General features: G+C 44.7%; 1 protein-coding gene across 8 annotated transcripts in view; it reads right to left on the bottom strand.

Annotated features, from left to right (window-relative positions):
* Window positions 1-2,863: 2,863 nt before the first annotated feature.
* LOC128409433 (zinc finger protein 239-like) overlaps window positions 2,864-15,571 on the bottom strand; it is a 51,703-nt gene continuing 38,995 nt past the window's right edge. Inside the window, exons 1-3 of one of the 8 annotated variants that reach the window (XM_053379931.1) lie at window positions 6,355-6,371; window positions 5,269-5,306; window positions 2,864-4,077 (exon numbers count right to left, since the gene is read on the bottom strand). In XM_053379931.1, the coding sequence (XP_053235906.1) occupies window positions 3,047-4,077; window positions 5,269-5,306; window positions 6,355-6,356 (1,071 nt within the window). In that variant the 5' untranslated portion in view covers window positions 6,357-6,371 and the 3' untranslated portion in view covers window positions 2,864-3,046. Of the gene's footprint in view, window positions 4,078-5,268; window positions 5,307-6,155; window positions 6,224-6,354; window positions 6,514-15,571 lie in introns of those variants that run through there. The other 7 variants (XM_053379932.1, XM_053379930.1, XM_053379927.1 and 4 more) reach the window with 7 other exon arrangements.

Raw genomic sequence — 15,571 nt, 5'->3', positions numbered from 1 at the left:
ACCAAGGTGCTCCTCCTGTTTCCTGTTTCCTCTCTAGGAATCCTGCACTTCATCTTTAACCCTTTGAGCACCAGACAGCTGGGGTGGAAGAAAATCTCTCCTTTTGGGGGATTCTGATCTCTACTTTCACAAGGTTGGGACATCTTAGGCAGTGGTGAGAGGCAGTGTGGTATAGTGGTTAGAGTGCTGGACTATGGCCTTGGGAGACCAGGGATCAAATTCCCCACCGGGTGGCCATGGGGTAAGTCACTGCCTTCCAGCCTAGCCTACCTCACAGGGTTGTTGTAGGGGATTAAAGGAGGAGAGGAAGAACCATGTATTATATGCTACGTTCAGCTCCTTGGAGAAAAAGGCAGGATATCGAATTTAAGAATGGGGAAAAGTTGGAATGGGACCTAATGGTCATCTAGCCCAACCCCATACACACACACACACACACGCAAATTTGTGCGGGTTGTTTTGGTTTTTATTTTGTATTTTGTGGTTTGGATCTTGATTTTATTCTGAGACCCCAAGGTATAGGACGGTATATAAATAATAATAATAAGGCATTGGGACGATTTTATGGAACCAAGAAGGTGGGAGCCAGAAAGTCTGGGAGCCAGTGTGTTAAAAGGGGGGATGTCACAGATTGCATTTCAATTTCCCTGCGTTATTTATGTTCCCACCTTGTGAATGGGCTGGGCAAGGGGGGATGTGTGTGTGTGTATGAATGGGCCGCTTCCATAGAATGATAGAGTTGGAAGGGACCCCAAAGGTCCTCTAGTCCAACCCCCTGCAATACAGGAATCTCAGCTAAAGCATCCCTGACAGGTGGCCATCCAACCTCTGCTTAAAAACCTCCAAGGAAGGGGAGACCTTTCCACTGTCAAACACAGATTCCTGTGAGCAATCACATTGTGATGGAACTGGATCTGAGCCAGGTGGCACTAATAGTGAGGAAAGGATCTGTAACACCCAAGACCTTTGGGGAAAGCCTGCAGAATTCAGGCAAGCAGAGAGGAAGGAAAAGCATCATTTCCTCTCTCACTGCATTTAACCCTCAGAGGACCAAAATCTCTTCTGCCTGGGGAATCCCAAAACTGAATTTATCTGCTTTTCCCTGAGATTAACGTTAAATAAATTGGAGTTCTTGTTATTAAATATACCAAGAGAAAAGCACACCAAGAACTCAGGCCAATGTAAGTTTCTGTAGTGGGGGTCATCCCTATTAGCAAATCAATAGTCAATTGTGACAAAAACTAATCCATTCAAAAGTAGGATTATAAACTCAAATAGAGATTACAAACTCAAACTCATAAGGACATGTATAACAGAAATAGAGATAAGAGTTTATGAGTAGAGATAAGTACATGTTCATCCATAGTCAAAGTCGACGTGGAGGTCTTAGTTTCAATCATTAAACAGAAGTCAGAAGTCAATTATGGATCGGAAACCAGGACAGGGCCCTGTTTCGATGTATTCACCTTCATCAGCTGGTACACGGCAGCTTCTTGGGTTCCTCCAGTGTCGTTTTCGCAATTGAAATCATTCCTCTGGGGAGAAAGACAATACACGCACCTTCCATTTACCCTCTGGTGGGCGGTAGCAGCTGAATGGGGGGGGGGCAACTTGACCTTTTGTCTCAGTTCAGTGGCCCACAACAAGAAATCTTGAGCATTGTCTCTTAATTCCCTGAGAAGTATTAGACAGGCTGACATACAGCTCTTCGCGGAGATTAAGCGCCTGTTGAAAACAGTGGGACTGACTCCTGAGAAAACCTGCACTGAAGCGAGTTGTAAATGGATTCTTAGGAACTGCACACTTGTTTTGGCTATTTCATCTTTTGTAGGCGTTCATTATTTTGTTCCCTAAAATTTACATGCAGCTTTACTATACATATATGTTTGGGATTTTTTAAATCCATGGTTCAGGAAAAATAAAACAATGACATTATCAGTAAAAAAAACCCTAAAATGACTATTTTATTGTTAAAAATAACGAAATAAACAATAAAACCTGGATTAAAACACAGTGAAAGCGACTGACTCGTATCAATAGGCAGTGAGTTGGTTGCAGTAAGTTGGGTGCAAATATTCTTCAATTTTTTGACTGCCCTGTTGGTACAACGCATTTCCAAAATTAATTTCCTAACGAGTCGCATGTGCACAGAGAAACAGATCCCCACAACGAACCAAGGTTTCCTGGCTTAGATCCAGGCTTTCCTGTGGACTTCAGCAGCAAACCCGGCCTTAAGGATCTGCTTGCCTTCTTCTCTGGTGGAGAATGGGCAACCTTTGGCACAAGAAGTGGCAGAGCAGGAAACAGACACATTAGGGTCTGGGCAGGCTCTCTGCCAGTGGCAAACAATGGATTGTGCAAGCCTTATAGTGAATGACACACATAGGGGGCGTGGGGCTGGGGGACACCAGTGGGCAGCTTCTGACAAGGCAACACAGACAGTGGCATGAGCCTGAACAGCAGCAGATCCCATGGCTGAAAGGAAGCAGAAACACACAAGCTCAGCAAGGCAGGGGGAGAGACGTCATCAGAGGAAGAGGCTGTTTCCCCCCTGAACTCCTTTCTTATCAGAGCTATGAAAGATGCCATCTACAATTGAATCAGCGCAGTTCATGTCCGTATTCTCACCTTTCACTGGAACAGGATTCCCACACTTGGGTCTCTGGTTCTTTCTGGACAACAACTCCCATCACCCCCAGATAGCAGCAGTAAGGGATGATGGGAATTGTAGTCCAGAAACAGCTAGAGACCCAAGTGCAGGAAAGCCTGGACTGGAGTATCTAGGGCTATTGTTTTCAAAACACAGGCATTCTTAACATTTCTGACTGATCATCTGTGCAAATATATCGGGAAAAGCTGCATTTAAAACAAAATATGGGGGGGGGGGACACGACCAGAAAACGATTCATGGTTTACTCTCTGTAGGAGTTATTTGATATGATTAAAGACACTCCAACCCTTTCTAAGATACTTCCCTTGTACGTGTTCTTTACTGTTTAGGAAGAGAGCCCCTGTCACTGAAGTTCTTTCCATGTGCCAAACATTTTTAAGATTTCCTCCCTATATGACTTCTTTGGTGTCTAGTTAGGTGACTCCGGCGCCTGAAGCTATTTCCACACTCGGAGCATTTATATGGTTTGTCCCCTGTATGAGTTCTTTGATGCAACATAAGGGAGCTACTGCAAATGAAGCTTTTTCCACACTCCGAACATGTATACGGTTTCTCTCCCGTATGAGTTCGTTGATGCAATGTAAGGGAGCTACCACGACTGAAGCTCTTGCCACACTCCAAACATTTATACGGTTTCTCTCCTGTGTGCACTCTTTGATGCAAGGTAAGGGTGCCATTCTGAATGAAACTCTTTCCACACTCCAAACATGTATATCGTTTCTCCCCTATATGAATTTTTTGATGTAAGGAAAGGGAGTCGATGCGACTGAAGCTGTTGCCACATTCCAAACATTTATAAGGTTTGCTGCCTCGATGAGTTTGTTGATGTCTAGTAAGTGCAGTGCTGTGACTGAAGCTCTTTCCACACTCAGAACACGTATACGGTTTCTCCCCTGTATGAGATATTTGATGCAAGGTAAGGTCACTACTTTGAGTGAAGCTCTTTCCACACTCTGAGCATGTATACGGTTTCTCTCCTGTATGAGATCTTTGATGCAAAGTAAGGCCACTACTTTGAGTGAAGCTCTTTTCACACACTGAACATGTATAAGGTTTGTCTCCTGTATGAGTTCGTTGGTGCAATATAAGGGTACCACTCCGACTGAATCTCTTTCCACACTCTGAACATGTATACGGTTTCTCCCCTGTATGAGTTCGTTGATGTGAAGTAAGAGCTGAGCGATTACAAAATCTCTGTCCGCACAATGTACATTGATGCTTTTTCTCCTTTTTGTCAATTTGATTTTCACCACCCTGAGACGTACCAGAGTCACCCTCCGGCTTCTGCTTTCGTCTCCCCTCTTGCCTGCTGCCTCCATCTTGAACCCTCAGCTTCCTTTGTTCTTTGGATCCTTTTGGTGACATTTCTGATTGTTCCCCTTCTGCCAGCATCCCTTCAACATCTCCTGATGGAATAAAAAGGCAAACTGATGAAATGCTAAAGGAGTGTCTTCACCCCAATCATTCAGTCAGGACACAGAGATCCAGGTCCCAGGGCCTTGTGGCAGTTCCCTCACTGTGAGAAGGGAAGTTATAGGGAACAAGGCAGAGGGCCTTCTTGGCAGTGGTGCCCACCCTGTGGAACGCCCTCTTGTGAGATGTCAGATAAATAACTATACAAGTTTTAGAAGGCATCTGAAGGCAACCTTGTATAGCGAAGTTTTAAATATTCGATGTTTTATAATGCTTTTAAATAATGAAAGTATTTGTTAGTATTATTATTTATTGAGTTTATATACCGCCCTATAACCAGAGGTCTCAGCATGGTTCTCAGAAAAGATCACAACATATATAATCAGAATAAAAACAACAACCCAATAACACCCTCCCCTCACAAGAAAAGAGCCATATTTGAAAAAGGGTATAGAATGTCAAACATGTCAACCAAAATTCTGGTTTAAAAGGAACTTTTTTGCCTGGCACCTAAAGGTGTATAATGAAGGTGCCAGGTGAACTTCCCTGGGGAGAGCATTCCACAGACGGGGAGCCACTGCAGAGAAGGCATTGTTCTCATGTTGCCACCCTCCGGACCACTTGAGATCAGAAGGGGATCTCAGGATCCGGGTAGGTTCATACGTAAAGAAGCTGTCCTTCAAGTATTATGGTCCTGAGCCATTAAAGGCTTTATAGGTCAAAACCAGAACTTTGAATTGGGCCTGGAAACTAATTGGTAGCCATTGCAGTCAGACCAGGATGGGGGTAATATGCTCAAACCGCCTTGCTCTGGTGAGCAACCTGGCCACTGAATTCTGCACTAGCTGAAGTTTCCACACTGTCTTCAGAGGCAGCCCTACGTATAACACATATCTATATTTAACCTTGCAGTTGCCAGAGCATAGACAATGGTAGATAGGCTATCCCTGTCCAGAAAGGGGTGTAGCTGGGCTACCAGTCAAAGCTGATGGAAGGCACTCTTGGCCACCTGAGCCTCGAGTGATAGCAAAGGATCCAGGAGGACCCCCCAAGCTACAAACCTGCTCCTTCAAGGACGTGTAACCCCATCAAGAGCAGGCAAGCTTCCAGCCATCTGTTCTAGGGAACAATCCAGTCTTATCTGGATTGAGCTTCAGTTTCTTGGCTCTCATCCAGTCCATTACCCAGGCAAGACACTGGTCCAGCACTTCCACTGCCCCACCTGCAGATAGAAAGAAAGGAGAAGTACAGCTGAGTGTCATCAGCATACTGCTGACAACGTACTCCAAACCTCCGGATCACCCCACCCAGCAGTTTTATATAGATGTTAAACAGCATGGGGGATAGGATTGGGCCCTGCGGAACCCCACATTGAAGCTTCCATGGGGCTGAAATGCATTCCCCAAGTAAGACCCTCTGGGAACGACCATTCTAGTAGGACTGGAACCACCGCAAAGCAGGGCCACCCACCCCTAGTTCAGAGAGTCGCTCCAGAAAGATTCCATGCCTGATTCAAGCACCTTGTCCATATCCTCGAGCCTTGCCAACTGAAAAAACTCATTCAACACAACAGGACTAGACTGTGCTCTGGACATCCCTTGAGATTCATTTGCTGTAACAGGAGAGTCAAGGTTTTGGTGGATGCAAGCCATTTTATCTTCAAAATGCTTTGCAAAGAAGTCACAGCTAGCTCCTGCTGGTTCTACCACCCCCTTTGGCCCAAGGTGTAGAAGCCCCCGTACAACTCAGAAAAGCTCTGCCAGACGGCATGATGAGGATGGAATGGAGGCAGAAAACTATGGTTTATTTATTGCCTTCACTGCCACTAGGTAGGCTTGATAATGAGCCCTTACCAGTGTTTAATGCATTAATTTGGATCTTTCATCCACAGTATTTTAAGCAACTATTCTTTTGTATTTTTTTTCCTACTACATTTTATAGTAATTTATATTTCGGGTTAGCCACCCTGAGCTAGGTCCTGGCCAGGGAGGGCGGGATATAAATAAATAAATATTATTATTATTATTAATGCACAAGGTTTTGCCTTGAGAGACGAAGGAAGGTCACCCACCTGCCCAAGTTGGCCTGCAGGGAAGAAAAAAGGAGAACGACCTGCCCTTCCATTGGTAAAATATTTCCTACCCCTATTCAAAGGGGGAAAGAACTATAAATGCATTATTTTGCCAGAATAATGTACAGAAATGCATTAATAATGGGAACTGAAAATATTATATGAAATACTAGAAAAAGGAGACGCAAAAAAAACTTACATTGAAACGGTTTACCTAATAGGGTTTTTTTAAACTCCCTCTCCACACTCCCTCCAGCAGCACCCGCGTTATAATACATAATAATATGACGCACCTCCAGCGCCTCCGCGAGGAAGGAAAGCCGCCGCCATGACAGGTATCTCCCCCCCAAAAAAGAAGCGGGACAGGAAGCGGAAGCTCCTATTCTCCCGACAGCCTTTTCCCCTCCTCTCTAGGAATCTTAGCTCTGTTGCCGCTGCTCTTAACCGTTTCGGAGCCGAGCGGCAGGAGCCTCTGGGCTTCTCCGGGCAAAGAGCGAGGAGAGGCGCTGGTCTCGCCTCCGGAAAGACCCGCTGGATCAGCTGCGCGGGCGCCCCAAAACGTTTCTTAAACTATTTATTAAACTATTTATTATAAAAAATATATATTTTATTTTCGAATTTCAAAATAACAACATTTTTACTTTTGGTATACAGAATACATATCCAATACAAATTTGCAATAGATGACTCCCCACCCCGGTTTCCACCCCCCCCCCGTTATTCTCCTTGCATATAATTATATTTCTCCCAATTAATTTCAACTTCTCTCCCCCCCCAATTCTATTCTTAGTTCATAAATGCTACACCAAACCTGCTAATGTTTTGCCTCTTTTACAGTGTTATTTAAACGTGTCTATTGAGTTTTCCCATTCTTGATTGATTTTTTTCTCATCTTGGTGCCTGATCTTCAGGGTTAGTTTAGCCGTTTCGACATAGTCACTCATCTTAGTTATCCATTCTTCTTTCGTTGGGACCTTTTCTTCTTTCCACATCTGGGATAGTAGCATCTGGCCGCTGTAGTCGCATAAATAAACAGTCTCTTTTGCTTCCTTGGCATATTTTCTCCTATTACACCTAATAATAAAGGCCTCTGATTTTTTAACAAACGTAATTTTTTTAAAGTTCATTTTTTATAATTTCCCAGAAACCCTTTACTTTTTTACATGTCCACGACATATGAAAAAAGGAAAAAAGGACTTTCCATATCCTTACATTTCCAGCATAAATTAGAGGTATCTTTATACATTTTAGCAAGCTTACTGGAGTGAAATAGTATCGGTACATCATCTTCATAGAATTTTATTTTCATGAACTGCATGCTGTGAATTTTAAAATCTTTTCCCATGATTCAAGTGGTATATGTCTTTTGCCCAGTGAGATTGAATATTCCAGGCTGTGAGGTCTTTTCCTGCTTTGATAAATGACGCACCAGATCACTTAGAGATATGCTAGTACATACTGACTTACAACACACGTCTACACACCAGACCTTGACCACAGCTCCAGGTTTTTTCAAATGCGGACATTGCACTGCTTGTAGATATGCATCACAAGTGGAAGAATTTTCTAATAGTAGAGGCTTTAAGTTTACCATGTGTTGCCACATGTGCAAATGCAATTCCACACACACACACCCCGCTCCAGGTTTCAGGCAAGGACGATTTCCCAGCCCCTCCTGGAGATCGAACCCAGAACCTTCTGCACCCAAGAGCCACTTTCGCCTTTTAAGAGACACCACACTCAGAATTCACCAGCCACCGCGGATATCTGGGTGTTACCAGGATGAAACTGTCTCACCTGCTGCTGCTGCTGCTTCTCCTCTGCCTGGCTCAGGAGGAAATCTTTGGCCAGGGCCACCGCCTGGGAACTGGTCTCCGCTCCCTGATCCTTCACCCAGTTCTCCATCTCCAGGGGGAGGACAGCCAGGAATTGCTCCAGGACCACCAGATCCAGGATCTGAGCCTCGGTGTGTCGCTCTGGCTCCAGCCACTCCCTGCAAAGGTGGTGGAGTCGGCTGCAAACGTCTCGGGGTCCCTGGGCCTCCTGGTAGCAGGAATGCCTGAATCTCTGGCGCTGAGCATGTGAGCTGAGGGCGTCCTCATCCAGGAGGGTCTTCATAGCTCTTCCGAGGATCTCCCAAGTGGGGCAGTTTGGGGATTTCGGCCGCAGCCTCCAATATGCCTGAAGGATTGTCTCCTGCAGCCTCTTTTCCTATTCTTTCCAGGTTCTGCTTCAAGGCAAAGGCTGGCCAAGTGAGTGTGGACCACAAAGGGGCTGAGCCAGACGTGGGGGAACCTCAGGTTCTGCTCTAAGCTGCTCTGGGCTGGAGCAGGATCCGGCCCCAGCCTCCCGGCCTGCTTCCTTCAATGCATCCTGTGAGATAGTGGGTGGACATATCAGATGACACAGAGGTTTCTGCAAGTAGCTCAGCAGGCCTGCTTTTATAGGCAGCCAGCTGTCAACATTGTAACAACAACATCCCAGGGTTTCCTGCCTAAATTATCTGATGTGGACCTGAGTGAAAACTACATGCAGAATAGCCCTGGTGGCCAGGGTGAGAACTTCAATACATAACACATCCAACCACTGCAGCCTCTCTTCTGCAAAAGGACCATGCACAAGGCAGGAGGGGACTAAGAGCTCCTCCAGTTTCCTGCCTCTCTAGGAATCCTGCGCTTCATCTTTAACCCTTTGAAGACCAGGCAGCTGGGATGGAAAAAAATATCTCCCTTCTAGGAACTCTGATCTCTGCTTTGACAATGTTGGGACTTCTTAGGCAGTGGCGAGAGGCAGTGTGGTGTAGTGGTTAAAGTGCTGGACTATGGCCTTGGGAGACCAGGGATCGAATTCCCCACCGGGTGGCCATGGGGCCAGTCAATGCCTCTCAGACTAGCCTACCTCACAGGGTTGTTGGTGGGGATAAAAGGAACAGAGGAAGAACCATGTATTAAAGGGACCCCTGACCATTAGGTCCAGTGGCGGACGACTCTGAGGTTGCGGCACTCATCTCGCTTTACTAGCTGAGGGAGCCGGCGTTTGTCCACAGGCAGCTTCAGGGTCATGTGTCCAGCGTGACTAAGCGGCTTCTGGCAAACCAGAGCAGCACATGGAAACACCGTATACCTTCCCGCCGGAGTGGTACCTATTTATCTACTTGCACTCTGGTGTGCTTTTGAACTGCTAGGTTGGCAGGAGCTGGGACTGAGCAACGGAAGCTCAACCCGTCGCGGGGATTCGAACCGCTGACCTTCTGATCGGCAAGGCCTAGGCTCTGTGGTTTAGACCACAGCGCCACCCGCATCCTAAAAACTGCATTTAAAACAGAATTCAGTTTTTAGCATTGCATGCTGGATGAGGTTGGCTTTCCTTTTGGGGTCTGGGGTTCAGCAGCTCTCTGCCAGGAATTCCCAGGAAGGGCTTGCGCCTTGATAAGGGAAGTGCAAGCATTTTAGTGAACGACAGACATTTGGGGGAATCAGAGGACAGTTTCTAAGAAGGCAGCTATGAAAGCGGCATGAGTAGAGATGTAAAATTTCCGGAAATTTTGAAGCCATGGGGGTTGGATGTTTCTCCCGCTATTTCAGGGGGGGGAAAGGAAATTTTGGGGAAATTGGGGGGGGGTGAATTCAGTGTGGAGTAGTTTTACAAATTGGGTGAAACGCAACGTATATAATAGTATTAGGCTTGCAATAAAACAGGTAACCACCCCCCTTTCTCTCAAAAGCATCAAAAAAAGCAAGAAACCACCAACATAAATAATAATCAAAATTGCCCCTTAGCACCAACAGCAAATAAAGTTAAGGTCCATCTCAATATTTAAACTCCATGGAAGGTCTACCCTTTGAGTAGTGCTTTAAAAGCAACAACAGACGACACAACATATACATGCAGTTTATTCTATCTCACTTTCTAAACTACTGCTATCATTTTCCATTTCTTCTTCTTCTTTCTCTTTGTCATTTTCCCCATGGACTTCTAAAAAACGGCTTTGGGGGGGTAACGGTGGGGGGGACTGTCCCCCCCCCCATTTTCCCGTTTCCCCCCCAGGCCTTCCCATCTCTACTTGAGGACAGCTGGGGCAAAGCATAAGGCAATTTTTTTGCATGCCAGGCCCAGAAGGAAGCAACATCCAGTTACTGAATAGTAATTGCACTAAGGCTCAAACTCAGTTTGAAAAGAAAGGAAGTATGTGTGTTTTTTAAATTGAATTTGTTATTATATATTATAAACCGCATGGTGGTAAGAGAGCTTCTAAACAGCTTACAAAAATATACAACAGAACATTAAAATGATTGATGAAACACAGTTAAAAGCAGGTATTTAAGGGTATTCAAAAGATGATTAAAGTCAGCAGTGGTTAAAAGGAAGTAAATCGCATGCAGCTTCTACGTGTTCAGATGCGCTGGCCCTAACGAAAATGTTTTGAGCAGTTGCCGGAAGGAGTCCAGTGAGAGCACCTGCCTGGTGTCTCTCGGCAGGGAGCTGCAAAGTGGGGGTTCTGGAAGACCTGGGGGGGGTGGAAAAAGGGGGGAGGGCACGTTTTTTCCTCTTTTCCCAAAAAATCATTTTTTTCCAGGAAAAATTGAAAATAAAAATGTGGAATATTCAAACTATATCAAACAATTTTTTTTCATTTTTTCCAGGAAAAAAGGGCTTCAGAAAAAAACCTGTCCCTCCCCCCCCCCATTTTTCTAGTTTTTTTCCAGGCCTTCCCATCTCTAGGCATGAGCAACAGGCATCCATTGGAGAAGATGGGTTAAGTTTGCTGGACTATTACCTGCACTATCAGGTATTTCTGAAACCAGTAGGAGAACACTCCAATCTCCCAGGACATTCTATACAAGATCTGAAAGTCGCTGTCTTATTACAAAAGAATTTCAGAAATAGACTGGAAAGAGAAGTTGCTGAATTGCAACTTACTACCAAACCCCTTCATGGATCACTGCCTTGCCGTGGCGAAGGGGCTTGAAGAACTCAGAGAAGCTATGAACTATGCCGAGCAGGGCACCCAAGATGAACAGGTCATAGTGGAGAGTTTTGACCAAACGTGATCCACCTGGAGGAGGAACCGGCAAGCCACTCCAGTATCCCTGCCAAGAAAACTCCATGGACAAAGACAACAGGCATATAAAAGTTATGACGCTGGAAGATGAGCCCCTCAGGTCGGAAGGCGTCCAACATGCTACTGGGGAAGAGCGGAGGACAAGTACAAGTAGATCCAGAGCTGATGAAGCGGCTGGGCTAAAGCCGAAAGGATGTTCAGTTGCGGATATGCCTGGAAGCGAAAGGAAAGTCCAATGCTGTAAAGAAAAATATTGCATAGGAACCTGGAATGTAAGAACCATGAACCTAGGTAAGTTGGATGTGGTCAAAAATGAGATGGCAAGAATAAATATTGACATCCTGGGCATCAGTGAACTAAAATGGACAGGAATGGGCGAATTCAGTTCGGATGACCATCATATCTACTACTGTGGGCAAGGAACCCGCAAAAGAAATGGAGTGGCCCTCATAGTCAACAAAAGAGTGGTGAAAGCTGTACTGGGATGCAATCTCAAAAATGATAGAATGATCTCGATACGAATCCAAGGCAGACCTTTTAACATAACAGTAATCCAAGTTTATGCACCAACTACTGGTGCTGAAGAAACTGAAATTGACCAATTCTATGAAGACTTACAACACCTTATAGAAGCGACACCAAAGAAGGATGTTCTTCTCATTATAGGGGATTGGAATGCTAAAGTAGGGAATCAAGAGATAAAAGGAACAACGGGCAAGTTTGGCCTTGGAGAGCAAAATGAAGCAGGGCAAAGGCTAATAGAGTTCTGTCAAGAGAACAAGCTGGTCATCACAAACACGCTTTTCCAACAACACAAGAGACGACTCTACACGTGGACATCACCAGATGGGCAGCATCGAAATCAGATTGATTATATTCACTGCAGCCAAAGATGGAGAAGCTCAATACAGTCAGCAAAAACAAGACCTGGAGCTGACTGTGGCTCGGATCATCAGCTTCTTATAGCAAAATTCAAGCTTAAACTGAAGAAAGTAGGAAAAACCACTGGGCCGGTAAGATACAATCTAAATCAAATCCCTTATGAATACACAGTGGAAGTGAGGAACAGGTTTAAGGATTTAGATTTGCTAGACAGAGTGCCTGAAGAACTATGGATGGAGGCTCGCAACATTATACAGGAGGCAGCAACGAAAACCATCCCAATGAAAAGGAAATGCAAGAAAGCAAAGTGGCTGTCCAATGAGGCCTTACAAATAGCGGGAGAGAGAAGGCAAGCAAAATGCGAGGGAGATAGAGAAAGATACAGGAAATTGAATGCAGATTTCCAAAAAATAGCAAGGAGAGACAAGAAGGCCTTCTTAAACGAGCAATGCAAAGAAATAGAGGAAAACAACAGAATGGGAAGAACCAGAGATCTGTTCAAGAAAATTGGAGATATGAAAGGAACATTTCGTTCAAAGATTGCCATAATAAAGGACAAAAGTGGTAAGGACCTAACAGAAGCAGAAGACATCTAGAAGAGGTGGCAAGAATACACAGAGGAATTATACCAGAAAGAAATGGACACCCCAGGTAGTTGGGTTGCTGACCTTGAGCCAGACATCCGGGAGAGTGAAGTCAAATGGGCCTTAGAAAGCACTGCAAATAACAAGGCCAGTGGAAGTGATGGTATTCCAGCTGAACTATTTAAAATTTTAAAAGATGATGCTGTTAAGGTGCTACACTCAATATGCCAGCAAGTTTGGAAAACTCAGCAGTGGCCAGAGGATTGGAGAAGATCAGTCTACATCCCAATCCCAAAGAAGGGCAGTGCTAAAGAATGCTCCACCTACCGCACAATTGCACTCATTTCACACGCTAGCAAGGTTATGCTTAAAATTCTACAAGGAAGGCTCAAGCAGTATGTGGACCGAGAACTCCCAGAAGTGCAAGCTGGATTTAGAAGAGGCAGAGGAACCAGAGACCAAATTGCAAACATGCGCTGGATTATGGAGAAAGCCAGAGAGTTCCAGAAAGACATCTACTTCTGCTTCATTGACTATGCAAAAGCCTTTGACTGTGTCAACCACAGCAAACTGTGGCAAGTTCTTAAAGAAATGGGAGTGCCTGATCACCTCATCTGTCTCCTGAGAAATCTCTATGTGGGACAAGAAGCTACAGTTAGAACTGGATATGGAACAACTGATTGGTTCAAAATTGGGAAAGGAGTACGACAAGGCTGTATATTGTCTCCCTGGTTATTTAACTTATATGCAGAATTCATCATGCGAAAGGCTGGGCTGGATGAATCCCTAGCCGGAATTAAGATTGCTGGAAGAAATATCAACAACCTCAGATATGCAGATGACACAACCTTGATGGCAGAAAGTGAGGAGGAATTAAAGAACCTTTTATTGAGGGTAAAAGAGGAGAGCGCAAAATATGGTCTGAAGCTCAACATCAAAAAAACAAAGATCATGGCCACTGGTCCCATCACCTCCTGGCAAATAGAAGGAGAAGAAATGGAGGCAGTGAGAGATTTTACTTTCTTGGGTTCCATGATCACTGCAGATGGTGACAGCAGCCACGAAATTAAGAGACGTCTGCTTCTTGGGAGGAAAGCAATGACCAACCTAGACAGCATCTTAAAAAGTAGAGACATCACCTTGCCAACAAAGGTCCGTATAGTAAAAGCTATGGTTTTCCCAGTAGTGATGTATGGAAGTGAGAGCTGGACCATAAAGAAGGCTGATCGTCGAAGAATTGATGCTTTTGAATTATGGTGCTGGAGGAGACTCTTGAGAGTCCCATGGACTGCAAGAAGATCAAACCTATCCATTCTGAAGGAAATCAGCCCGGAGTGCTCACTGGAAGGACAGATCGTGAAGCTGAGGCTCCAATACTTTGGCCACCTCATGAGAAGAGAAGACTCCCTGGAAAAGACCCTGATGTTGGGAAAGATGGAGGGCACAAGGAGAAGGGGACGACAGAGGACGAGATGGTTGGATAGTGTCTTCGAAGCTACCAACATGAGTCTGACTAAACTGCGGGAGGCAGTGGAAGACAGAAGTGCCTGGCGTGCTCTGGTCTATGGGGTCACGAAGAGTCGGACACGACTAAACGACTAAACAACAACAACAACCAAACTTAAAACCATGGAGAGACCTGGTCTGAAGAGAGACATTGGATTCTTATCTCATTATACATGATAAAGCTATTTTAGCCATCTCACCCCTTGTTTTTGCCTGTAAGACCAATTGCAGGTTTACCACACCTATCAGCCAGTCACCCATTCCCACCACCCTTCTGAGTAATACCCCTCCCCACCCTCTCACTATATATAAGGGTCTGATGACTTCTGTTTCAGTGTATCGGAAGAAGTGTACAAATAATAAACTTAGTTGGTCTCTAAGGTGCTACTGGAAGGAATCTTATCTTATCTAATCTATTTATTTATTTTGTTTCGACTATGGCAGACCAAGATGGCTACTTACCTGTAACTTGGTATTTCATCAGCAGAGTTCTATTCTGAAACATTGCCTTTCACTAGACTATGCAACAAGGAAACTGTCTCGCTAGCACATATGTATTTTGAAATGTTTGACTGCTCCTCCGTGCAAAACTGATGTATCTAAAAATTGTATTTAAAACATAATTGGGTTTTTTAATATGTGCTGGATGAGGTTGCATCTTCTTCCTTTCCCAGATTATAAGATAAACAAATACCTGCACATAGCTACATAGTGGATTTCACATTTCCAGAATGTGTGTGTGTGTGGGGGGGGGGTGTTACGGGAAATTCTAGGGGAGGGGAGAGCTGGGGGGGAGAACACACAGCACAAATACATCCCATCAGGAACCGGCCACTGCCTGGATATTTCGGAGACATGAAACTGAAATCCCTCCTAGGCAGATGAAGGTGAAGAAACACACATCCTGAAACACTGACCTATTAACACTCTAGACACAGGCTGGAAAATCAATGCATCTTCTATACTGTTCTAATTTCTCTCGGCCAAAGGTGTCATGGACTTTGAAGACACTCAAACTTCAGGATGCAAGGGAGAAGCATGCTAAGAGGAAGGCATGCATGGCAAACCCTAACCATGATCAACTCCCACCTGGAAAGCTATGTCCCCACTGTGGAAGGACGTGTGGGTCCAGAATTGGCCTCCACAGTCACTTACGGACTCATTGGTTTTTTGAAATAAAATTTTATTCATTTTTCTTTTTCATTCATTACATACATCTCAAAGTCTTAACATTTACTATGTATTCCTTCCTCCCTCCCCTCCTAGGCTTCCCCAACTTCCGCTTCTGGTTTCTTACTCTTTTCACCCACCTTGCTACCTCCTAACAGAAAAAGTTATTAATAACATAACATCAAACCTAAATACATAAAAGTAAACACACC

This window comes from Podarcis raffonei, chromosome 2 (assembly GCF_027172205.1).
Source record: "Podarcis raffonei isolate rPodRaf1 chromosome 2, rPodRaf1.pri, whole genome shotgun sequence".
Lineage (NCBI taxonomy): Eukaryota > Metazoa > Chordata > Lepidosauria > Squamata > Lacertidae > Podarcis > Podarcis raffonei.
Note: the sequence above shows the minus strand (reverse complement) of the source record. Positions and strands in the feature narration are given on the sequence as shown.